The following is a 26891-nucleotide window of genomic DNA, read 5'->3' as shown; positions in this document are numbered from 1 at the left end:
GAGATGTTGTGACTGAGGTCATGGCTTAGGGAGCTGGGAGCTCAGTGGAGATGGTGACATTTCAGTTGGGTCTTGAAGGATGGGGCAGAGTTGTAAAGGCTGAAGATGACAGACTAGTGTTTGCAAGGGCAAGGTCACATGGAAGGGCAATGTGCAGTTGCGGAATAATGAAGTCCAAGCTGATCGCAACACAGGGCAACAAGAAGCCATTGCCAACAAAACTACAAAGACTTTCATGTCTTCTCTGCTTTGACATGAGCTTCATGTTTGGGCTTTATTCTGGAGGCCAGCTGTCCCCAATATTCACTCTTAAGGACTCACTTTTTATACTTTCTTTCCAGTGGATCGTGTCTTTATAGATTTCTTTTTAACCTCCCCCAATCCTGCAATTATTAAGAAGTAATTTGTTTCCCATTTCAAAAAAGTCATCCAACCTCCATAACTTGCAATGGATAAGCATGAGATAAAGCATGTTATTAAACTGCGGAGAAAGGATATAGAACATTAGCTGCTGCCTTAGACAAACCCCCCAAATCCCAATGGTTTGAGACATGGTTTAAGACATGAAGGTTTATTCCTGCTCAAGTCAGGTCCAGTGCATATAAAAGTTATGTCTACACTATACAGTAGCCCCCCGTCATGTTGCAGTAAAGCCCCTGAGAACATTATCTTCCAAGGTCCCCGCATCAGGGGACGAGAGAGCACGGAGGAGGCACCCTATCTCCGCCTGGAAGTGACCTTGTCACTTTCGCTCACCAATCATTGGACAAAACTAGTCACATGCCCCAATCTAACTACAGGGGAGGGGAGAATATGTGGAGATGCAGCGTTTGTTCATCATTAACAACCTGTGCCATGTGTCATACATGTGTAAATTTGCTCCTGGGTCTGTGGAGTTCAGAGGCGCCTCCAGCTGAGAACCACAGCTCTGGCAAAAGGAAACAGGAGCATGATCGGATTGTTTTCTTTCTTAGATAGATCATACAGGTGGGAGTTCAGAGAACGGGTTCCAGTGAGTAGACTGGAGGCAGGAAGACTGGTTTAGGAGGATGAGGGCCTGGCCCAAAGCAAGGGAATGTGTTCTAAAAATAGCCTGGGGGTAAAATCCCTCCGTGTTGGAGACCAGATAGGATGCCCGAGGGAGTCGGAGGTGTCAATGTTGGTTCTTGGGCTTCTCGCCTGGGTGAGTCAGAGGCACTGCGACAGCCACAGCATGAGTCAGAGCAGAAGTCAAGGCCAGGCAGGCAGGATCCCCTTCTCCAGGGTTGCAGGGATAACGGTTGCCAGTCATCCCTTTTTTTCCCTGCTGACCTAGTCATTTGTTCTACCCCTTCCCCACCCAAGGAAACACCAGGTTTGAGTCACAGCCTGTGGAAACTCAAAAGCCAAGGCACCAGAGTGAGGGCAGATGTGGCTGGAAGTTTCAGACTCCAACCCAGGGACTAAAGCCTTCCTAGCTCTACCCACCCATGCTTAGGTGCTCTGTTAAGTGTTTGGGCCAAACAGCACTTAAAACCGCCACTGCTGCCATCCCCCAGTGCCCCTTCTTCTCTTCTACTCACTTCCCTTCATCAGGTGGCTTCCCTTCTGGATGCCTGCCGGCCGCTCCTATCAACCTTGCTAATTTGCACCAAGCATTACAGCCAACTCCTCATCGCTCGGCGGATATTGTGGTCAAATGTATCTGTGCACTTGTTCTCCAGCCTGTCTTGTCTTCCACTGGACAGCAACTTCGCCCGTGGAGGGACCGCACCTTCCCAACTGCTGTGAATTGAGCAGAAAGGGGCAAACTTCACCCCCTTCAAATAAGTGAGCCGCTCTCTTTAATAACGTTGGCCCTCCTCTCCGGACATCAGAGCCTTGAATGCAAAAATCAATTGCGTTCCCCTGTCTGAAGCATCACCCTCTTAGCAGAAGCTACTGGTATATGGCTTCTTTGAACTTTATGAAGAGACTTGAAGCAATCAGTTGAGAATTGAAACCACACTTAGGAGAAAAGTACGTTCCGTGTTCTGTTGACTCAGTACGATGAACTACTAATGAGTAAAGTGGCTGTTACAACGGAGAGCAGAAGAGAATGGGCTTGAGCATCAGGGGGAACGTGGTGCTTGGGTTCTAATCTACTGCACGTTACAGAGCTTCACTATCTTCATCTGCAAACGAGGGATCTTAAGAGGCAAAGGCAGTGCTGTTCTAGGCCTGGGCCCATGCAGAGCACCTAGCGCAGGCCTTGCACAAGAAGAGGCACTCAATAAAGGGCAGCCAATACATGATTATCACTCAGTTTCCTCGCTTATGACGTATGATGTTATAACTGGAATTGTTTCTGCCTTTTTTCTTATCTATAGGTACGCTTCGCGTTTTATCTTCCTGCTCTTGTGTCATTCGCTGATCTTTATACACGCATCACACACAACCTTGAGGGCTCATCACTCCCTAGTCCCAGTATTAATTGTAAAGACTTGTCAGTATCTTATCTGCATAAAAGTTGAACCTAAGAGTACAGAGTTTGCATCAACTGCTTTTATACGGAGAGTCTGAGCTACTTATGCTTCCATTTGCTGCTCTATGAGACCACGCAAAGACCACTGGACTTGCTCCCAGTTCTCCAAGAGCTGCCTGGGAACATCGTCTTGTGGTAGAGGAAGCAGAGCCAGCACTGATGCTCCTTCTGCCAGAAGTTCAGTAAGTCTCCCTGCCTTTCAGTGAGAAGAGGAATCTTTTCAGCTTGAAATGATTGTACTGCTCAGAGATTAATTACTTTTGGATCTGACTTTTGTCTGACCATTAATTATCCACACTAGCAGCAGAAGCTGGGGTTAAAAACTGCACTATCGTTGCCTTACTGCAGGTTTGCTATTCAAGCATTTCTCGCCATTTATATGCGTGGTGGCAACAAGTTCAAGGCTATGTGCACCGTAGGAAGTACTTAAGTTTCTGTTCGACATGTCTGATGCATTCCGGATGTAGTTTGAGAGTTCAAAGAAGCTCCACGAAACCTTCTGAGGAAAGGATTTACCCAAACAAAACAAACACGTTAAATGGCACTCTTTTCCATCTGGGCCCGCGTCCAGTGTTAGAGCACCTAAGGGTGTCAGAGTGTTTGGGTTTCCTGCCACCTTTTGCAAACGTTGACAGAGCAGGGAGGAAACCAAGGTGAAAAAAAATAAAGGAGGAAGGTACATCTTGGGAGACGTCATATGGCTGGAGAGGTCAGGAGTGGGAAGCATGCTGTTCTGGACTGAATTGTGTTCCACCCAAAGTCATATATTGCAGTCCTAACCCCTGAGAAGGTGACCGTATTTGGAGATAGGGTCTTTAAAGGGTTAATCAAGTTAAAATGAGGTCATTAGGGTGGGCCCTAACCCAATATGACTGGTGTCCTTATAAGAAGAGGAGATTAGGACACAGACACACAGAGAAGGGAAACAATGTGAAGACACAAGGAAGACGGTCCTCTACAACCCAAGACGAGACACCTTGGTCTCAAACTTCTAGCATCCAGAACTGTGAGAAAATAAATTTCCCTTGTTTCAGCCACCTAATCTGTGGTACTTTGCACTACAAGAAACTGATAGACTTGCCTTATTGATATAGAGCAGCAAGTGAGCATTTCACAAGTAAAGAAGTTTAGGAAGACTGAGATAAATGATTACGTATCTCTAAAACATTGTGTGTAGGTATGTTGGTATTTTATATACATTTGAAGTTGTCCTATACCTCCTACTCCTGAAATGCTTGCTCATGTTTAAATTGTTCAAGATCTTGGGATCCATCTTACTCAGAATCATACTCAAAACTCCTTCTTTTAAAGAGAAGAGGTGTTAAATGGGTAATTCTCAAACTCTTCTATCCGGGTATTCCCAAAAGCAAGTAAGAAAGAGTAGATGCAGCAGTGAATTAGCCTGAAAAGGGAGCCTGAAGTAACCTGATTTTTTTCTAAAAAGTCAGGTTTATTGAGATACAATTTACATAAAGTAAAATTCACCCTTTAAAATTGTATAGTTAATTAAATTTTTACAAGTATACACAGTCATGTAACCACCAACACAATCAAGATGTAGAACATTTTTCATCATCTCCAAATTTCCTTGTGTTCCTCTATAATTTCTTTCTTCCACTCCTAGCCCCTGGCAAGCACTGAGATGAATTTTATCCCTATAATCTTGCCTTTTTCAGAATATCATATAAATGGATTCACATGTCTGGCTTCTCTCATTATTTTGAGGTCAACTTTTAGATTCTAAAATTTATTTGAATTTTATATTCAACACTGATATATATGATATATACATATATAACATATATATATATATTTTAAATGCTGAATAATATGTCTATGTTTGTTTTAATATTGGGAAACATTTAAACCTATGTACCCAATTAGGTTACTTAAATGTGACTTAATAATAATTAGATAAAATTAATATTCCATGAAGATGCCCCATTTCCTAATTTTAAAATATCACTTAATTATAAAGATGTTGGGTTACAAGATACCTCCAAGAAAGTTCAAAGAGATATTCATTAAATTCTGAAAAAATATGGGACAGGGAGTAATGAGCAATAGCCTCCTTCCCTTTTATCAGAGACTGCGATTAGAAATGGCTTCTTGGGGTTTGAGAGACAACATATTCTATATGTAAAATAAATAGAAAAAAAGTTTCATAAGAAAGGCATCCAAACAGGCCACGTGATAATCTCAATAGTGATGTATCACTGAAACACGCTGATACACTAAAGTTTCCCACTGCGTGGATAGTAGTAGGTGTGGAGGTGGGGCCTCTGCTATCCAGCCAGTAGCCACCAAACCAGTTCCTGACAACTGGAGGCCCTTCTGGTTGGTTGTTTCTCTGGGCCACGACCCATCTGTAGAACACGTTTGATATCTGTCTTTAGATTGCCGATCAGAAATACATCTTGTGCAAAAGATGGTTCTTTTTATGCAAGGTCTAGGCTTTGGATGAGATCAACACAACGCAAGAGGAGAGAAAGAGGCACCCACTTGGTCAGCTGGATAGTATACTTTCTGGGCTGTCCTTTCACACTCTCCTTACTGAATTCTTTAAGAGCCCACTCAGATATTACCTCCTCTGTGCCCCCATCATGACCCGTTCCCTAACCCAAGGCAGAACTGGACCTCTTACAACACTTGCACATAGTTATCACATTTTATGACATTAGTTTTTTATGTGTATGTGTCACCTGCTATGTTCTAACTCTGTATCCCTAGATCCTGGCATGACAGCAAATGCTCGATGAATACACATTAAGTTTAGTTGGCCCTTACAACATATGCCACATGTCACAGACCCACCTCAATCAGACTTTGGAGAACCAAGAACTGGACTGTGCAGATGAAGAGCTAGTCTCCAATTTAATTTGTGTATCAGGCTTCATGTTTCCTACTAGTCTGCCAAGCTTTTGACCCAGATTCCTTCTCTGAGCCTATCTGCCTGGTCCAAGTGCAAACATAATTCCTGCTCTCACCCAGATCCACTGCCCCTACTTGTTCCAGCTCACCAGGGTCTCCTGCTTTGGCCTCATCTATGAAATCTGATGTGCGACTAAGGCAACCCTGGTGAAGAGCCAGGTGGGGCAAGCTGGTACCTCAAGGTCCCAGGGTGACATCCAACTCTCCCGGCTATCTGCAAGGCAACTGAGTGGGCCAACCAGAATAAGCTTTCATGGGCTCAAGTATACAACGGGCTGACAGTGAATCCTAAGGTAGGAAGCAGGTACAGACGTGGACCAGAGTGGAGCCAGGAAGCAGCAGATTAGTCGGTCAGGATGTCTTGCTTGCCCCTCTGGCTGTGAACATCCCATAAAAGAAGTATGGACGAGACTGGAACAGGTGTGCAGGGGAAAGGAAAAGGGAAAAGGAAATATATGTAGGTTCAAACAAGGTAAAGGGATGGATTCTATTTGGAACCAGTTAGGGCCCTTTTATTCCTTCTAGTGGGTTGAATAGGTGGCCCCAAAAGATATGTTCACCTCCCAACTCATGTGAATGTGAACCTATTTGGAAAAATTATCTTTGCAGATATAATTAAGTTAAGGATCTCAAGATGAGGTCTTCCAGAATTTAGGGTGAACCCTAAATCCAATGACAGGTGTCCTTAATAGAGACAGGCAGAGGAAGATTTTGACAGAGATGCACAGAGGGAGAAGGCCATGTGAAGACAAATATAGAGATTGGAGTGATGCCACCACAAGCCAAGGAATGCCTGGAGCCACCGAAGCTGGAAGAGGCAAGGAATTCTCCACCAGAGCTTTCAGAGGGAGGTGGCCCTGCCAATACCTTGGTTTCAGACTTCTGATTCCAAAGCTGTGAGAGAATAAATTTCGGTCGTGTTAAGCCACCAAGTTTGTGGTACCTTGTATGGCAGCCCAAGAAAATTAATACACCCCTCCTTTGCTCATTTATCAGAGAAGTAGGTATGCATTTGAGTGTTTGGGTCTATGAGGAAGGTTTTCAGAGCATTAGGGAAAGAAGACAAGGCACAGGGGAAGACGCTGGCTCAGAACCACACAGAAAGAGCTCAATCATCAGTAGAGACCAATAGTATCCACCGGAAGAAAGTTTCTATTATTCAATTTAGCTCACCCTAAGAAAGTATCTTTCACTTACAAAGGAAGTGATAGTAATAGAAATAATAATAATAATTACTGGGAGTATGCCATATGTCAGGCACTGAACCAAGTGTTCTACATATATCCATTTTTTTCTGATGAGAAAATTGAGGCTCAGAACGATCAGGTAAACCTTTACATTGTACTTACTATACGCCAAACCCTGTTCTAAGAATTTTACAATTATGAACTCATTCAATCCTAATAATAACCCTGTGAAGGAGAAATTATTATTTCCGTTTTACAGATGAGGAAAACCAAGGCACAGAGAGGTGAAGTAACATGTCTAATGTCACACAGTGAGGAAGTGGAGGAGCTAGAATTCAAATCCAGGAAGTCTTGCCCCAAAGATTCTGCCCTTACCTAAAGCTACCTCATAGCCATAGGTAAAGGAATAGGGATTTGAATGCAGGGTGTATCTGACCCAAGATTCCATGTATATTCCATACGCTGCACTGTCTCTTAAAAAAAATGGTGGAATCACATTGTGAACAGCGGTCCTGCCCATGTGACCATCCCTGTCTGCCCTCTCAGTTACAGGCTCTGAAGCCAGAAAGGAATTCCTCCCCGTTGCTTACACAACCCTGAGCACAACAGCCAATGTAGATGGAAGCTCAGACCTACTTCCTGGCAGAGACTGGCCCTGGCTTTGTGGGCCAGTCTCTGGGAGATTGCAAGAGAGCCCTAGCCACCTCCTTCCCTTCCCCCTCCCCCATGCTGTCCTGCCTATGTTTACCCAGTTGTGTAACTGAGGTTTTTATTGTTTCAACAACTATTTATCAGGCATTTATTGTATGCTCTGCAATGTGGCAGGTGGTAGAGACAGAGTAAAGGCCTAGGCCCAGGCAAAGCATGCACAGTCTCCAATTCAGAATGATAGGTGCCATCAAGGAAGAATAATAATAATGGCCACTGTTTGCAGAGTGCTGTTATGTGCCGGTCATTATATAATCCTCCCAACACAGGATGCTCTGGGAGAACACAGGAGGGTCACCTACTCAGTCTTGGGAGGTCAAGGAAGGCTTCCTGGAAGAGTCCTGGTAGACACATGGGGGATGAGTAGGAGTTAACCAGGTAAAGAAAGGGAACCAGGGAGAATGGTCTTCTAGACAGAAGCCTGAAGCTGAGAAGGCACAGAGTACATGCTGTAGAAAAAGAAAGCAACTCACTGTAACGGGGCAGAGCAGGAGGTGGGAGAAAAAGATGGATGTGGAGGGAGAAGTATGTCTGCAAGTAAACATCATCTTAGCCTTGGAAGCCATGATAAAGGATTACTGGTCCAGCCGGACTGGAGTCTAACAGCGCCTGTCAGCTGAGACATGTAACATCTTTCCGCTGTTGCTGAATTCCCTGTCCCCTGTCCACTTCCTAGAGTCCTGCTTCTGGGTGAATGGACAACCCAGAACTACAGCCCTCCCACCCCTCTGACTGCAGGCACCACTACTGCCCAAAAGCTCCTTGGATACTGAAACTGGCCTTAATGGCACTCAAGTTCACCGTCCCCTGTAGATACCTCCAAATCGATGGTTGGACACCACGAGCCCTGGAGAGCACATCCACAGGAGAGTTATTCCGCTAGCCCTGACCAATCTGCCCCTTGCCCCCCACTTTCTGGTGCCTTATCGGGTCCCTGAACGTTTCAGAAAGATGTGTACCCTCTGCAGGTTAAGAAGAGATTCAGAGCTGCATTTGGTACAGCCTACACAGCTTGTCACTGAGGGGATCCTGGCCTCCTGACTCTACATCCAGGGTTTTGGTCAAGTGCAAATACTTTGGAGACATGTAGCCTGTGTTTGAACACAGGTTGTACTGCTAAGCAGTTGGTGGGTGATCTTGGGGCAAGTTACTTAGCTTTCCTAAGCCTTGGTTTCCCCCACTGTAAAAAAGGGTGATAATTTATCTCCCTCACAGGACTACAGTGAGAATTAGAAAATGTGTGTAAAAAGCTTAGCACATGGCCAGCCATTTAGTAAAGACTTATATCATGAAGATTGTAGTGGATGTTGTGATACAACACCAGATTCCCCCCCCAGGTCTGAGACATTCATTTTCCTGGCTGCCAATAGCTCTGTAAGCCAAAGGAAGCTCTCTTGCTCAAGGTCATGTCCCTTTTCTGGGGCGTCCCATATTCATTGACGGGTTCATGTGAGAATACAAGTTCTGGCCCCCTTTGCCCCAGAAGGGTCATCAATAGAGTCCCCTTTCATCTTCAGGGTCTCTCCTGAGATCAGCTTAGATATTTGTCGCCATTGCAGTGGGGTTCAACTTTTCCTTCTAGTCATGTTTCTTCTGCTATCCTACAGGTATTATGCCCTAGGGCAGTCCTGGATAAATTTCCTGCATGCAGATCTCAGAGTCTCAGAGGACCCATGCTATAATGATGATGAGGAAGATGACTTGGTGATTGCACCTCACTGCCTTTAAAGATCAAGCCTGTGCTGATATTGACAAGAAATGGCGGCAAATTAATTGATTGGCTTATATTTATTGCCTATTCTCAAATAAGTTCTTTCTTTGTTTATCTGAAGTTTCTATTAGAAAGAAAATACACAAACTTGAATTTCACAAGTATGTGTGATTTACAAAAGTGTGATATTTCTTTAGCAAGAACCCAGCTTCAGGCTCCTTTCAGACACTGATTATTCTCAGTAAGTCACTAGTCTGGGTTAAGCAATATTTATCTTTTGTGTTAGAACTGCAAACCAAACAACAGCTAATTCATGAATTCAGTTATAACTGTCATTACCTATTTTTTCCCCAAAGTCTAAATCATACATATAGTAAACTCTATTATCAGGTTTTGTAAGAGTATAGTATCATTTGGGCAAACCAATATTCTGATAAACAGAATTTTCACATTTCCACACATGCTTTACCAATTTTTAATGAATTAGAAATCAGTAAAACATATTGAACACTAAAAGTCTGCTGCACACAATTTAATTTTATTTTTGGTAATTCCAAAGGCATTTGGCATTTGAATGATTAGCAGTGTGTTATAAGTGTGCAGAAATTACAGTTACTAGAGAATGACAAAGTCAGTTTTAATCTAACTGTATCAATTATGATATACATGAATATCCATATTTGCATACATTCATCTTGTTGAATATAATTATGAGAACTGTTGTTATAAAAATTGGTAATTGGAGTATAGCTGCTCATGGGCACAGCAGGGAACTCATTGATTTGAATGGGCTTAGATAGATAGATTTTTAAAGTAAGATAAAATTTACATATACTGTACATTAGGTGTAGAGTTTGATGAATATTCAAAACGGTATATACTTATGTAACCGACAAGATATACAACATCTCCAAAGCAGGGATCATGTGGGAAGATCTTGGATTTTTGGCTTTCCCCAGTAGTGTGCTTGGTTTCCCAAGATAGCTTGTCAACTCCTGAATCCCGGTGTCTGCTTTGATCCTTTTCTCATCTCCACTGCTTCTTGCAGCTTCCCTTGGTGTCCACTGCATCTTTCCTCTACTGGTCCTCACTGCACACAGTTTTCATCAGATTGGAGGTGAGTTCTTTCATTTTCCCAGGTGGTGGCTGTTTCCACCTTTTCCTTTCTAATAGTCTGTTGTTGGCTTACTAGTTTCAAATGATCTTTCCTCACGATGAACACACACAGTGATCAGATTTCTTCACTCCTTCAGGAGCTTTCCAAAAGTTTGTTCATAAATCTTCCCAGTACAGTCCTGAGTAATGAATAGGGAACAAGTCATATGCTTTGTTTTTATAGATGGAAACCTCAAAGCAAAGTGAGGTTAAATGGCTTCCTGCAATGACTCTGACACTAACTCAGAATTATATGACCCAGTTTGTACCATGTTTGTTTTTGTTTTTTTTTCTCCCTCAAGCAGGAAGGAGAGTATGGTGGAGTTCCTGAGACAGTTCTCTCTTCAAGCCTCTCAATTTTTCTCACCTCTACTTGAGAGGCTATTCCATGGTCCAAGTATGAGGAAACAGTGACCTGGAAGGAGACACAGCAGTAGGAAGAGACACAGGGAGATTTGGTGTGAGAAGCCTCAGGTCTTGGTCATGTTTTTAGAGATTAGTAACAAGAAAGAGGGAGCAAAGGGTCAAAGATGGACACACAAAAATTAGTCAAAGCGGTAGTCCTTCACACTTCTTGTAGTTACCTGCACACTTCCTGCAGTGTCACCTTCAGCAGCTTAATAGTTTCATTTAACTGGAGGCAAAAGGAAAATTTAGTTTGACTCTTTGCAGTATCAAAAAGATGATGATGAAGAAGTTATAAAGAAGATATTGAATTTTCTGGGAAATTCCCGTTCCCCACTCCAAACATTCCTCCCTCCAAATGTTGCTCTTTACCTTAACTGATTGGCTTTGTGGAAATAGCCACATTTAGGTATTAAAGGACATATATATTTAGAGGCTTAGGAAATTACACCAAAGGATTTTTCCATGCTTTGGGCAGTGGGAGGGGTAGCCACCCAGTGTGTTAAATTTTGCAAAAGGAACTGTGCAGCTGGCTTCGCCAATGCCCTACCTCTGCAAACAGAGTCAGGAGACGGGAGCAGTTGGAAATGGTACCATTCTCCCACTGCTCTTATTGGCTGGCTCGGAGTTCACCTCATACCCTTGGCATAATGCCTGTGCTGTGGGATTTGACAGTTGCAACATCTAATCTGCCTCAAAGACTCTCCTCACGTCCAGGGAGTTCCACAGGACCTCCCTTAGTCTGGTGTAAGATCTAACCGCAACCTTAATTATTAGTCTTCTTGAGAGAACCAGGGAGACTGTCTCCCACACCAAGACTCCATCCACTCAGCCGTGAATGAACAATCCAGCTCTTTACAGCTAACTCCCCAAGTAAGCGTCAAACCCAAAGTGTGAGTAAAATAACTATGTGCCTTAAATAACACAGACCAGGCATGCCGCTCCTATTTTGCTTCTTAGGCAGCGTTTTACACTCATCTGCAGCCTGAGTAACACTTTCTCTGGTACCTTCCTCTGACTCATGAGAGCATCAACTTAATCCACGGTAATAATAAAGTATTCTATTTAGCTGTACTTGTGGAAGAGGCATCATTAAGGTTGCTTAGCAGTAGACATTGGTTTATTAAAAACAACTGTCTGTGAGGAAATCACCCCCTCATTTTCCTATGGATTCGTGTCTTCTGGTTGATTTAATTGCTAACTGAATTGCTCAAAAGATTTTCTCCTTATAATGTGCTGGGGGGACCTGGAGAGCAAACTGGCTGGGAAAGACTCGATATTAGAAAGAAGACTAGATGCCTTGAAGCAACTAGGTGGACCATATTTCTTCTGTCTAGAAAGTCGGAGGACTCAGAGCAGCTGTGTGTCCCCTGCCCAGCTGTGGGGTTTCATGTGATCTCAAGCAAGACGAGTGAGAAGCTCAGAGAGGGAGAAGGGACAGGTGTCAAACTGGGGATGAGGACAATCATCTCTGGAAAGGATGTAGACATGAGTTGTTATCTAGTGACCTGAAGCACCACAGTTGCCAAACTCATTTTATTGAATTTTTTAGATTAACGGTAATGATTATGGGGCCAGGAAGGTAGGGAAACTAGTAAAGCTACCTGTGTAAGGGGGGTGGGAAGGAGAATCATTGACCTTTATTGAATGATTATTATGTGCTACTTTCTTCTCAAGTGCACACAGAACATTCTCCAGGATAGATCACATCTGGGTCACAAATCAAGCCTCGGGAAATTTCAGAAAATTGAAATCATATCAAGCATCTTTTCTGACCACAGCGCTATGAGATTAGAAATCAATTACAGGGAAAAAAATGAAAAATACACAGACACATGGAGGCTAAACAATACATTACTAAATAACCAAGAGAACACTGAAGAAATCAAAAAATACCTAGAGACAAATGACAGTGAAGACACGATGACCCAAAACCTATGGGATGCAGCAAAAGCAGTTCTAAGAGGGAAGTTTATAGCTATACAAGCCTACCTCAAGAAACAAGAAAAATCTCAAATAAACAATCTAACCTTACACCTAAAGGAACTAGAGAAAGAAGAATGAACAAAACCCAAAGTTAGCAGAAGGAAAGAAATCATAAAGATCAGAGTAGAAATAAATGAAATAGAAACAAAGAAAACAATAGCAAAGATCAATAAAACTAAAAGCTGATTCTTTGAGAAGATAAGCAAAATTGAGAAACCATTAGCCAGACTCATCAAGAAAAAGAGGGAGAGGACTCAAATCAATAAAATTAGAAATGAGAAAACAGTTACAACAGACTCCGCAGAAATACAAAGCATCCTAAGAGACTACTACAAGCAACTCTATGCCAATAAAATGGACAAACTGGAAGAAATGGACAAATTCCTAGAAAGGTATAACCTTCCAAGACTGAACCAGGAAGAAATAGAAAATATGAACAGACCAATCACAGGTATTGAAATTGAAACTGTGATTAAAAATCTTCCAACAAACAGAAGTCCTGGACCAGATGGCTTCACAGGTGAATTCTATCAAACATTTAGAGAAGAGCTAACACCCATCCTTCTCAAACTCTTCCAAAAAATTGCAGAGGAAGGAACACTCCCAAACTCATTTTATGAGGCCACCATCACCCTGATACCCAAAGCAGACAAAGATATTACAAAAAAAAGAGAAAATTACAGACCAATATCACTGATGAATATAGATGCAAAAATCCTCAACAAAATACCAGCAAACAGAATCCAACAACACATTAAAAGGATCATACACCACGATCAAGTGGGATTTATCCCAGGGATGCAAGGATTCTTCAATATACGCAAATCAATCAATGGGATACACCATATTAACAAATTGAAGAAGAAAAACCGTATGATCATCCCAATAGATGCAAAAAAAGCTTTTGACAAAATTCAACACCCATTTATGATAAAAACTCTCCAGAAAGTAGGAATACAGGGAACTTACCTCAACATAATAAAGGCCATATATGACAAACCCACAGCAAACATCATTCTCAATGGTGAAAAACTGAAAGCATTTCCTCTAAGATCAGGAACGAGACAAGGATGTCCACTCTCACCATTATTATTCAACATAGTTTTGGAAGTCCTAGCCACAGCAATCAGAGAAGAAAAAGAAATAAAAGGAATACAAGTTGGAAAAGAAGAAGTAAAATTGTCACTGTTTGTAGATGACATGATACTATACATAAAGGATCCTAAAGATGCCACCAGAAAACTACTAGAGCTAATCAATGAATTTGGTAGAATAGCACGATACAAAATTAATGCACAGAAATCTCTTCATTCCTATATACTAAGGATGAAAAATCTGAAAGAGAAATTAAGGAAACACTCCCATTTACCATTGCAACAAAATGAATAAAATACCTAGGAATAAACCTACCTAGGGAGACAAAAGACCTGTATGCAGAAAACTATAAGACACTGATGAAAGAAATTAAAGATGATACCAACAGATGGAGAGATTTACCATGTTCTTGGATTGGAAGAATCAATACTGTGAAAAAGACTATACTACCCAAAGCAATCTACAGATTCAATGTAATCCCTATCAAATTACCAACGGCATTTTTCACAAAACTAGAACAAAAGAATCTTAAAATTTGTATAGAGACAAAAAAGACCCCGAAGAGCCAAAGCACTCTTGAGGGAAAAAAGCGGAGCTGGAGGAATCAGACTCCCTGACTTCAGACTATACTACAAAGCTACAGTAATCAAGACAATATGGTACTGGCACAAAAACAGAAACATAGATCAATGGAACAAGATAGAAAGCCCAGAAATAAACCCACGTACCTATGGTCAACTAATCTATGACAAAGGAGGCAAGGATATACAATGGAGAAAAGACAGTCTCTTCAATAAGTGGTGCTGGGAAAACTGGACAGCAACATGTAAAAGAATGAAACACTCCCTAACACCATACACAAAAATAAAGTCAAAATGGATTAGATACCTAAATGTAAGACCGGACACTATAAATCTCTCAGAGGAAAACATAGGAAGAACACTCTTTGACATAAATCACAGCAAGCTCTTTTCTGATCCACCTCCTAGAGTAATGGAAATAAAAACAAATGGGACCTAATGAAACTTCAAAGGTTTTGCACAGCAAAGGAAACCATAAACAAGATGAAAAGACAACCCTCAGAATGGGAGAAAATATTTGCAAACAAATCAACGGACAAAGGATTAATCTCCAAAATATATAAACAGCCCATGAAGCTCAATATTAAAAAAACAAACAACCCAATCCCAAACTGGGTAGAAGACCTAAATAGACATTTCTCCAAAGAAGACATACATATGGCCAAGAAGCACATGAAAAGCTGCTCAACATCACTAATTATTAGAGAAATGCAAATCAAAACTACAATGAGGTATCACCTCACACCAGTTAGAATGGGCATCCTCAGAAAATCTACAAACAACAAATGCTGGAGAGGGTGTGGAGAAAAGGGAACCCTCTTGCACTGTTGGTGGGAATGTAAATTGATACAGCCACTATGGAGAACAGTATGGAAGTTCCTTAAAAAACTAAAAATAGAATTACCATATGACCCAGCAATCCCACTACTGGATATATACCCAGAGACAATGATGATTCAAAAAGACACATGCACCCCAATATTCATTGCAGCACTATTTACAATAGCCAGGTCATGGAAGCAACCTAAATGCCCATCGACAGACAAATGGATAAAGAAGTAGTGGTACATATATACAATGGAATATTACTCAGCCATAAAAAGGAACGAAATTGGGTCATTTGTTGAGACGTGGATGGATCTAGAGACTGTCATACAGAGTGAAGTCAGAAAGAGAAAAACAAATATCGTATATTAACGCATATATGTGGAACCTAGAAGAATGGTACAGATGAACTGGTTTGCAGGGCAGAAATTGAGACAGACATATAGAGAACAAACGTATGGACACCAATGGGGGAAAGCGGCAGGGGGGCGGAGGGCGGTGTGATGAACTGGGAGATTGGGATTGACATGTGTACACTAATATGTATAAAATCGATGACTAATAAGAACCTGCTATATAAAATAAATAAATAAAATAAAATTCAAAAATTCAAAAAAAAAGGAATCACTAGATGTTCCTAGATAATTTGTTAAATAATTTATCATGCCCTCATTGTTTCAAAATCTGTTTATATCAAAACAAAAAATGTATAATGGGAAAAAGAAGAAAATGGATGTGATAGCCATTTTGTAATGCATGTAGAGAAGTGTTGCATTAAAAAAATATGTAATAAAGGTGGCTATAAAAGAAAAAAAAAAGATTATGTGCTAGCCACTGTTTTAAGCATTTTTGGTACATAAAAACAATTGCTATTAGTTTAACATTGTCTTTAAAGATGAGAAGCCAAGACTTGAGAGGTTAAGTTCGTGAATTTGGTTACTTGTAAGTAGCAGGGATGGGATTTGAACTCTGGCCACCAACATTTCTATCCACTGCACTACCTAGGCCCTCAGTTCTCAGATAATTGTGACTGTGGTGGGAATTGTGGCCCTCAGCTGTCAGATCTTTCCGTTTTTCAAGAAGTTTATCTGAATTTATCAATGAGAAATTTCTGAATTTTTAAACCATTGGAAATATCTTTTTTTTTTTTTAATGTTTTCATAAGACTCATTTCAGGTCAGCAATTGGATGCAGACTGAATGTGATCTAGGATTACTTCCTGCTCAAAGTCATTAGGTCACTGCTCAACCTGCAACCCTATGCACATGCTGGGGAAACCTGCACCAAGGAAGCAGAAATATAAACAGGAACTCGTCCCATTGCAGGAAATGCCCTTTGAGGAAGCTTTGTAGCATTGGGTCATCAGAGGGAGTTTGTCCACCTAGGCTTTGCTAGTTTCACCAGAAACCTAGGGAAAATGTGGATTTCAGATTTGCAATGGAATAGAGTCTAGACCTGTGTGTTTAGACCAGAGTGCCATTGATCCCGTTCAAAGAGGTCAGTGAAAGCTGTGATACTGACCCTCTCAGCCCTCAGGGGACTGGGGAGTTTCTGTGGTCTAGAGGTCCCTTAGATGGTCACCTCTGGCCACAAGTAGCTCCTCTTTTCAGTTTACCCCATGTTGCAAATATTATAATTTTTAAAAAATGTGTGCCATGAAGTTAAAACAGTTGGGAAGTACTGTTGTGGTCTATTTCTCATGTAATATGTTGCCCTAACTTACCATCAGCTTTTTTCCTTTTAATGAATGGAATCTCCATTTTTATATGAATCCTTTAATGAAACTTTTCTCTTCTGCTCACCTGGATGGTAGGACATCCTCCTCCTGGTTCTTACCCTGCTCATTATTCATGGATCTTTTCATTAAAAACAAATCATTTACGTCACTTATTCATTCATTTCAGTTCTCTTCCTGACTTTCAATTTTACACAGCAATTTGGTACTATCTGCTATCAATTCATTCAATAAGGATTTGTTATCTGTTTGGAAAGGTCCCTGGGGAAGGAGTGTGAGGCTTAAGAGAGCAATCATTCTGTCTTGGTCTTCCTGGGACATTTCCAGTTTTAGCACTGAATGTCCCAGGGACCCTCAGCCCTGGGCTAACTGGGATGGCTGGTCCCCCTAGGCCTACCTAACAGGTAGAGCTGCTGTCACAGGTGGGTAGGTATGGAGAAGACAGGGGACAGGGGAGGATTTCACACAAAATAGCCTTAATTTTTTACTACACAGGTGTAAAGTCATCTGCTGAGAGGAAGGTGAGCAGATGGTAGAGGAAGTGTCAATCAATGAACCCTAGTTCCCTTCATACCATGTGCTTCTAAAACAACAGAAACTTATGTTAGGTGCATCTATGCTTTGCCTGGATGTAATTGGTCATTTCCTTAATGCAAATTAATACAAATAACTAAAAAAGGGAAATGATTCTATATCTTTCAAAAATAAAAGGCAAGTGCAAAATACTAATCTATTACGCTGAGGCATCATCTAGATCATTAGATGTACCTGTTCCTGTAACTGCCATTCTTTAATAACCACATGCCCTCAACTGGCTACCATGCTCCTGCTCCCCATCCCCACATCCTAAAGAACACACCTGGCTTAAGTAATAGTTAGTAACTCAAAAATGGGGGAAAAGCGGCTATAGCAGAGGGAGGGAAGTACCTGATTTGATATGTGGCCCTCAAAGATCCACTGGATTGTAGGTGCTGTATGGAGAGGAGCCAAGGACAGGGCATGACCTGTAACAACATGACCTTGGACAAGCACTTAACCTTTCTGTGCCCTGATGTCTCCCTTTGCAAAGTGAAGGGATGGATTACATAAGCCCCTATGGTCCCTCGTGTGTTCTAGAATTCTAGCACTTTTTGAAGGACTGTAAGGGGAGAGAAGCAGTTACAAACACACACGCGTGCACATACACACACACACACACACACACACACACACACGTTAGAAGTCTTTGGTATGTGAAGCCAAGGGGACAGGCCAGAGAGCTCTGCAAAAAATTAGCATTATGACTAGGATGGATCAAGCCCTAGGACACCGAGATCCAGGCAGCTCCGTGAAAGTTTGTGACAAAGGAAGTCTCACTCCCCGCATCAGAAGCAAACTTCTCATTATGGACTTTCACAGTTGAGAAAACATTTTCACATAGAACGATAGCTTGCAGACTGAGAAGCATTTGAACATAATAGTGTTGCATTTGATCTTCACACAATCTTGGGAGGCAGGCATCAGAGTTTCTATTCTCTCCATTCTATAGGTGAGAAAACTGAGTTTGCAAGTAGTTAAGGTCACAGAGCTGAGTCTTGGACTCTGTTCCCATGAATCTCTGTAACCTCTATAGGGAATGGGGGTCAGTGGGGTCTTACCACTGAGCAGCCATCTCAGAAGTAGGAGCCCTGGGTGTGGAGTCTTCGGGATCCCTGAACACAGGACGGAGCAGAGGCCTGCGGTTGTGAATGCCATGACTGTCGGGTCACCAGAGATACACTAGATTCAAGGGTAGCCTGACCAGTCTGTGTCCTTACTCTCTGCTGGGGTTGTGTCCTTGTGGTCACATCTCCAATCTGGTCACTGCTGGGCTCCCTCATTCTGATTGTTCCAGGACCATGGCTTTGGTGTTCTGGGAGGCTGTGGGACTGAAATGATCTAGGAGTCTGCGAGGACTCATGCTTCTCTGCTGCGTGCTGTCAAGTGAAGCGGGATGCTACGGTACCACTTTTGATGCTGTTTAGATGGCCCGTCCACTATAGATTATTATCCCACGAGTAGACCTGTAATGTATTCTTGTACATCTGTATTTAATTAAGAACCTTTTTCTCGCTGACGTGAACGTGGTTTTACTGTTTCTGGCCAGGCCAGACAAAGATGTTAGAAGACAGATTTCTGAATTGTGGGCCAATTTCCCTGATCTTTTAAACCCAAGGCCCCTGTTCTGAGACAGAGATTTATGGCTTTGACATGCTGTCTTCAACCATGCTCTGGTCACTAAGGAGTATGCAGAAGCAACTGCTCCCAGGAGTCAAGGTTGTCCCCTGCAACCTCACCAGGATCCTCGTGGGATTCAGAGGATTACTTAATTTTCAGTATTCAGAGGATGGTATTGGGATCACCCCAGCTTTACCTAATCATCTCATGACTTGGGAGGGTTGGTGATGGGATTAAATCTTCTGTGCTGTGGTCCATTTCTGATGTGTTGGCCTGTGGAGCCTCAAAGGGCAACGTGGGCTCTACTTTTTCTGTTCCCAAAGGACTAAGACCGGAAACTCGTGTACTATTTTGTCCTGTGGCTTCTCTGTTTAGCAATACCTCGCCTTTGGTGCTGATGTTGCTTAAAAATAAAAGAAGGTTCAGGAACACTGACAGTTGTTACCAAGGGCACTTCTCACGTGCTCTGCCCCTCCCCATGTGTGATGGCCACACCACCTGCACCTGGGGCAGTAAAAGCCTGCACCCTTTAACCGCCTCCCAGGTGCTCACCCCAGCTGTTGACTCAGCTTTAAACATCCAGCCCAGGGAACATTGCCTCTTTGGTGCATGGCATAATCAGGGGATTATGGTTCTCTTCAGATTCTGGACTTCACTCCATTTAGGGTGGAGAGTTTGGGAAGCAGGGATGAGGGGATGACAGCATCCCTCCGTCCATCCATTCACACCTCCATCCAGTCTTCCCTTACACAGTGTCTGACTGCTCACTGTGTGCCAAGCTGGGTGCTGTGCATTCAGTGGTGAACACAGAAGACCCGATCTCAAGGAGCAGCTTCTGTTCCAATAGAGCAGCCCAAGGAACTTCACCTGCTATTATTTCGGGTATGTTTCTTACTGCCAAGAGTCTGTAGGTGTTTAGGGACCTCATTGAGGTTTGGAAGCTCTGGATCCTCTCTGCTCCTTTGGAGCCTGGCACTTGGTTGGGCCAGGCGCTCAATGTGCCACTGTCGGCACTTTCCAGATGAGTACTATGCATGGGGAGGGGCCAGGCCTGGGGCCCCCTGAAGGCTGTGTCATCCCTGCCTCTAGCCACAGAGGCTTCATCGCAGAGGGAAGCTGAGCTGTGAGCATGTTGCTAGGCTGTGGCTATTTATTTTTATAAACGAGGCTTGTGCTTAATTTAGAAATCTGCTTTTGCTTCTTCTTTCCTTTGTTCCAGCATCATCTGGCTGTCTGGCACCATCAAAGAATTGCATTTCTGACCCAATAAGAGCTCATGGGTGAGTGGGGGCAGGAAAGAGGCTGGGGAGAGGACTGATGCCAGCCAGGCTGCCTCCCGGGGAGGTGGAGACACGTGACCATGCCATTAGCATCCTGTTCGGCTTTCGGTTGAGTTTCATCTATGACACCTACATAGTCCTCACTTGGAACAAGAGGATTAAAAGAGGCCCTGGTGCTAGCTCCTCTTCTGATTAACCACACCTCGGCATACAGCGAAGCAGAAGGCAAAGCTGCACAATCGAGGCCCGAAGTCAGGTGCCAGAAGCAGGTGACATCCAAACTCTCAGTTCGCTGGAGGCAGCTATTTTAATAGAGCCACTTTTTTTGTGGCTATTTAGACATGAGGATATTTCGATTTGGCCTAAAAATTAAGCTGATAAATGTTAGTTTTTCGGCACAGGGAATATTTTATAATAACTTTCAATGGAGTGTAATCTATAAAGATATTGAATCACTATGTTTGTATACCTGAAACTAATATAACACTGTAAAACAACTATACTTCAATAAAAGAGAATTTTAATTAAATGATGAGTAAAATGGGCACTTTATACTCCACCTTTGAGTTTCACCCTAGCCCCGAGCTTTGTCCTATTGCCAATCCTACCTCCGGGCGTCAAGGTGTATGGATCGGGGAAAGGTATGGTAGAGGTTCAACATGGAAGAGATATCGGGGATCAGGTAACAGTTAAGGACGGAGTAAATGTCAGGAATAAGGGGCCCGTAAGAACTGGGAGCAGGTCAGGAGGAGAGGAGGGCTGGGAGGCCTCTAATGTCAATCCAATAGAGATAGAGCAAGACTCAGAGACGGAGTGAGGGGTGGGGAATTGGTTATAAACATAAAATCCTGTGAGCCTGCATTTTGGCTCGCCTGTTCCGAGGCTGTGTCAGAACAGCTGCATGACATTGTTGGGCAGGAAAATAATCCACTTAGGATTCAGACAGCTCATGTTGGCTCCTCCAGGGGCAGTGTCTGACTCATACATGTCTAGGCATTTCACTTGAGGGCTTGAGCCTCAGTTTCTCCATATACAATGCAGATGATCATGTCGACCCTTCCTCTTTCCCCACCTGTGTTTTCCCTCCAAGCGACAGGACGCAGAATGAGCCAGCAGCTCGTAAACTGCTTCGAGCCACTTGGAGAAGGTGCTTGCGTAACTAGTGGGCATTAGTCGGTACAAGTGCTCCATGAGTCAAGAGTTTCCGAGTCGGGCAAGTGTAGCCGTCTCTGCCTGATGATTCATGTGGACACAGTGATGCCTTTAGCTGGAACGTACAGTGTTGGTGATGAATTTGTTCTGGCCATGGCAGAGCACTTCATCTTTACCCGAATGCTATCGACACGAGGAGTGTGCGGGGATTAGATGCGGAAAGAGTTGAAAGGAATCTGGCACTTGTGCCTGCCATGCAGAGCTCCACTGTACAAACAACTATGGCAGCATGTTTATGCCCAATCATCGACTCCCCTTGGCCAGCAAAGCAATTCTTCCAGATTCTTCTGCCATTTGTCAAACTTGCCAAAGTCCCCGGAGGCAGTTTCTGTGTAACTGAAGGTGGAGGGAAGGGAGGACTTTCTCCACCAGGTTTCACTACTTTCTCTGTTGATCTTTTGCATCACATGGTGAAGCCTCACTGATTTGGGTATGGAATGTCCTTCCAGAACTGGTACAAGGAGGCAGCAGGGCCTGGGGCCTCAGCTTCCAGAAGCCTGCCCTGGGGCTGCCATGCAGCTGGGCAGGAACCCTCCTCTGAGCCCTCAGAGCAAAGGCAGAGGGCAGGAAGGGCACGCGTGTCTCTGCAGCTCGCTGACCCAGCCGCGCCTCCGAGTGCTGGCCGCCCCAATCCCTGCTCTAGGAGCCAAGATGCCATCTCCCGGGTACAGTTAATCTTCGTTCCTGCCACCAACTCATCTTTCTTTGTTACTTCTCACCATGCCTCTGGCCGCAGATTCCTTATGGATTCCTTTCTCAGGTGTCGTGTTTTGATTCCCTCCTCACATGTACTCCCAAGTGCCAAGAACAACTCTGTTCCGGCAGGAGGATATCATTTGGCTTAAAAGAGGGTGGGAGTGGTAGCTTCTCCGCATGAGCATTCTTTGGATTTATGTGGGGATTTATTCTGGGAACTGTTTACAGTCTCCCGCAAGTCTCCCCCCACCGCCAACAGCATGTTTCTGTCGCAGAGAGTCACTCTGCTTTCATTGTTCGTAACTGGAGGATGATACGAGCTTTTCCTCCAGAGCCCGGGTAGAAGGGCTCAGCAAGCTCCCGCCACACACACTATTACTGCCCCAGCACGTTGGCGGGGCCCACACTGAACAGTACAATGTGCTTTGTTACCATTGTTACAGCCCCAAGCCTTGTCCCCAATATTTGTGAGATAAACCTTAAGACTTCTTCCTGAATAGTCGGTTTCTCCAGCCCTGGCGTGGTGTTCACCCCATGGGGCAGCCCTCCCTGAGCGACTGACAAGCATTCCCAGGTTTAGCTGGAGGGGTCAGGTCCAACTGACATTTGCTTCTCTGTTGTCACTGCGTCAGACTTAATGATACATGCTAAGCACAGTAGCTGCTGTTCTCCCTCGTCCCCATCGTGGTTTGGGGAGGTTGCGTTGCCCCATCTGTCACTTTGTATAGTGATTCAGGAATCCGTTGTTGGACATGGAACTAAACTTAGAGACAGTAGGGGTCAGGCCCCACGCAGGCAGCAAGCAAGCCTGCCCGGCCTGTCCCCAGACAGGGGAGAGTGCCTCCAGGAGTGGCCGAGTCCTGGACTTGGTCTGCCTGGACCAAGAGAGTCATCCAACAAGACCCCTGCTTTAGGGGCTAAAATCAAGTAATCAGGCCAAGGCTGAACAAGAGCAATCTGAAGTTTGAAGGTGCTTCCAGGTACCACCCCTGATTCAGGTGCGAAAACTAAGACAGTGGCCTCCTTTGAGTCCGACCACAACTCTTGGAGGTAAACAGGGCAGGTGTTATTACTCCAATTTTACCAATGGGGAAACTAAGTTCCAGAAAGTTTAGTTCACTTCCTTAGAGTCAACTAAGCAAGTTACTGGTGGACGTGAGACGAGAAACCTCAAATTCCTGACATCTGCTCCAGTTTTTTCCATTACTCCATGCTGCACTTCAGCAGGGCTTATGCAAAACATCAGATGCAAGCGCTAGCCCTTCCAGCTGGGCAGGAGCTGGAAGCTGGCATGGGTTTCCATTGGTGTGTCTGGGGCCCAGGAGGCTGCAGGCGCTGTTTCCACTTGCTTGTACAGCAAGGTGAGGCTGCGTGGCTCGGCAGGGCTGAGACCATCTGGGGGCTCGCTGCTTATGAGGCTGCAGTGAGGGCAATGCAACCGAGAGGGAGAGGAGGGGAGCAATGCTGCGAGTATCTGTGTGTGCACTTGTGTATGCACACTCACACACACACATATGCAGTCACACACACACAAGCCTGGGTTCACAGGTGAACAGCCGTGACTACCGTCTGCCACAATGGCTGTTGAAGGTGGATGGAGCAGATCCCCTTCGAGGTCACCTGCAGCTTCCGGACGCACTGTGGCTTCTTATTTCAAGCTTCTGCATCCTGCAGGCTTTCTCTGGCCACAGGAATTTGCTGAGCCCCTGGGTGGGGCTGGGGCGGCCCAGAAGAGCCCCAGAGCTAATGGTCCTCTGGCATTGGTTAAGACCAGTGGGGGATTGGTTAAGACCAGTGGGGGATGGAGCTGGGCATAAATGTCTCAGGTTCCTTGCCCCTCGATAAGACAATTGAGGTGTTTTCTATGGGGTCTTTGAGAGGGACCCCAGTGGGAGTGAACCCCAATGCTCTCAGCAGCAGCCTGTTCATAACATCCCCCTTTTTGCTTTCCCCTCTCTGTCTTGCTTCCCCCATCCCTCACTGCGTTTCTTGGGATCACCTCTCCCATAAGCTCTGTGCAACCAGATTTCTGTTTCAGGCATGAAAACTAAGACAGTGGCTTCCTAACTAACTCCTGCCTCCCAGGAGCACCTTGTACGTGGTGGGCTTTCAACACAGCCAGGTTCCTGCTGAGAGTGGCAAGTGTGCATTTCCTGGCGAGCACTGCTCCTTTTCAGCCATCGGACAGGAAGCCTGTGGCTCTGGTACAAATAATGATGGAGTTCTACATGCTGGAAGAATCTTTTTTCCTGTGTATCCAGGGGAGGCCCTGCATCAGGGCTGCATGGGTAAGAAATAGAGAACTGAGCTCAGTGTCTTTAAAAACGATGCCAAGTTGAAGCAAGCCTGGAGGGTTTTTTTTGCTGTTTTATCTTCTGTTTTGCCAACGACATGGACTCCGTGCAGGTGTGGCCTCAGCTACTCCTTCACTCCTTTAAGCCCTGGTGAGCGGCACCATAAATGCTCCCTTTCCCAGGGGAGGCCTGCATCGCCTTGCTCTCTAAATTCCTCTTAATGCGGCCGAGGAAATCTTGGGAGCCTGGGAAGGCAGAGCCAGCACTCCCCGAGGCGGGAGCAGGTTCCTGGATGCCATCTGCCCATCAGTCCTCCTGGGTTCCAGCAGACAGCAGATTCGACTTGCAACCAAGCAGACACATGAAAGCAAACGTGCGCTTCTGACATTCTGTAACCCGCCTCCCACAAAACAGAAGGTACTCTTTTCCTTGTGTTATTCCCTGCCTTGTTCTTGACATTTTTAATGTGCTGAGTCTACAGCCGACTTTGCATTCCCGACACCTCCCACTTGAATTGGCTCCTGGTCCCTCCAGGCCTGAGATCCCAGTCACGTGCTACACCCCAGAGAACACTCTACGTTCCCTTTCTGCGCAGGCTACCCTCCTCCTCACCTTGACATTTAGGGCCTGCTGTTTCTTTTCCTCTTCTCCTGTAATAAATCAGCGCCAGGCAAGATTCACGGTACGCTTGGCAGGGTTTGGGGAAGCTGATGCTGGGATAAGGGGGCTTTTCTGCAAGCACTGGGTAAAAAGCAAGCATTGTCTTTCTGCTCCTATTGCCTGGCTTTGCAACGGTGTGAAACCCTAAGCAGAAAGCCCAGGTTCCATTTCCAGGCCCTTGTCTGACCTGCACAAAGCTGAGCGTATCTTCCAAGTTCTTTTGCTTAAACCAGACAAAGCAATGCCGTCCCTTGCCTGGGTTTTTCCTAGTTTGTAGCCCAGGCTGAGCTGCTGGCTGAGTTCATTCACCTCAGGGGGTCTGGTATGGAGCAGAGTCCTTAACAGCCGAAGGAACACAGAGGCTGGGCCATTTCTGTCCATCCCCTCCCCCCACCCCCAATCTCCCCAGCCCACGTTTAGGAGTTGGGGTTTGATTCAGCTTGGGAGCGAAGGGACGTAAGCCTTTTTAGCGCCAAGTGTCAGATACTAAGCAATGCCTAAGGGTACATATGTACGGAATGATAAAGTCATCAGATAGGCTACAAGGATATGTTGTACAACACAGGGAATACAGCCAATATTTTGTAGTAACTGCCAATGGAAAGTAACCTTTAAAAATTGTATAAAAAAATTAAAAAAAAAATTTTCAAGACAGAGGGAAAGGGGAGAGAAAGGGACAGAGAGCAGGAGAGAGATGGGAGAGAGAAAGACAGGAAAGGAAGAAAATGAGTCCACAAAATAATAGTGATGCAGAGGAGTGGCTGAGTGCCACCCACAAGCCTCTGAGTGGCACCGATGCCATCTGTCACCCATCTCTGCTTCAAAGTGGCATCAGGAGCTGGTGAACACGTGCTAGCTCCACAGAAAACACACCGCTCAGATTTTAGAAACATGTTGCCTCCCACGGTCCCCTGGAGTAGGGATGAGTGTGAACCTCCTTACTCAACCGCGAGAGGTCTTCATCGAAGGACTTTCAAATGCTTCATGAAATACTAAATCACTTGTGTAAATATAAGATGGTATTTTTTTTTTCTCCAACTCACTTCAAGACTTGAACACACACTATTTGCACAAGTCTCAAGGTTAATTTAAGAATACTTAGAAGATTCTTAAAGGAAGAGACCATGACAGTTGGGTTGAACCAAGTGCCTGGCACACAGTAGGTGCTCAACAAATGTCTGAAATTGAATCAGGGAATGAATGAATATGAGAGATACAAAGAAGAATATTTTAACAAGAAGATACCTGAATATTCAACACTGATTCCTTTTCAACACATTTCATGGCATTCCTTCTGGGTCCCAAGGAGGCAAGGATGAGTGAGTGTTCCACACGTGTATTCACTAGTCGGCCTGTGATCACACGCACACACTGGAGTAGGTGTGGACAGGGTGCAGTGAGGGGGATGGTTGACACCGCCCAGGGGTTTCTGCAGAGGTGTCTACATATGCAGGTCCTGAGGCTACCCAGGAGGTCTCACCAGGCAGACCACTTGGAAGACAGAACGTGAAGACAAAGGGATGAAACAGCCTAGTGTGTCAGAGAGCAGCAATACCTGCATATGCCTGGGGCAAATGGAAGGGGTGTGTGTGTGTGTGTGTGTGAGAGAGAGAGAGAGAGAGAGAGAGAGGGAGAGAAGGATGGGGGGTGAGGGAAGGCAGGGGAAGGATAGAGAGCCCTGAATGTCTCTGACAACCGCCAGCTTTTGCTGGTCACCAAAGATTTCAGAGT

General features: G+C 44.4%; 1 protein-coding gene across 1 annotated transcript in view; it reads left to right on the top strand.

The window, feature by feature from the left end:
• SMIM2 (small integral membrane protein 2) overlaps positions 1-21406 on the top strand; it is a 184729-nt gene extending 163323 nt beyond the window's left edge. Inside the window, 4 exon segments of the mRNA XM_007187056.1 lie at positions 20313-20346; positions 20348-20567; positions 20877-20980; positions 21389-21406. Of these exon segments, the coding sequence (XP_007187118.1) occupies positions 20313-20346; positions 20348-20567; positions 20877-20980; positions 21389-21406 (376 nt within the window).
• Positions 21407-26891: the final 5485 nt, after the last annotated feature.

Source organism: Balaenoptera acutorostrata, chromosome 18, assembly GCF_949987535.1.
Source record: "Balaenoptera acutorostrata chromosome 18, mBalAcu1.1, whole genome shotgun sequence".
Lineage (NCBI taxonomy): Eukaryota > Metazoa > Chordata > Mammalia > Artiodactyla > Balaenopteridae > Balaenoptera > Balaenoptera acutorostrata.
Note: the sequence above shows the minus strand (reverse complement) of the source record. Positions and strands in the feature narration are given on the sequence as shown.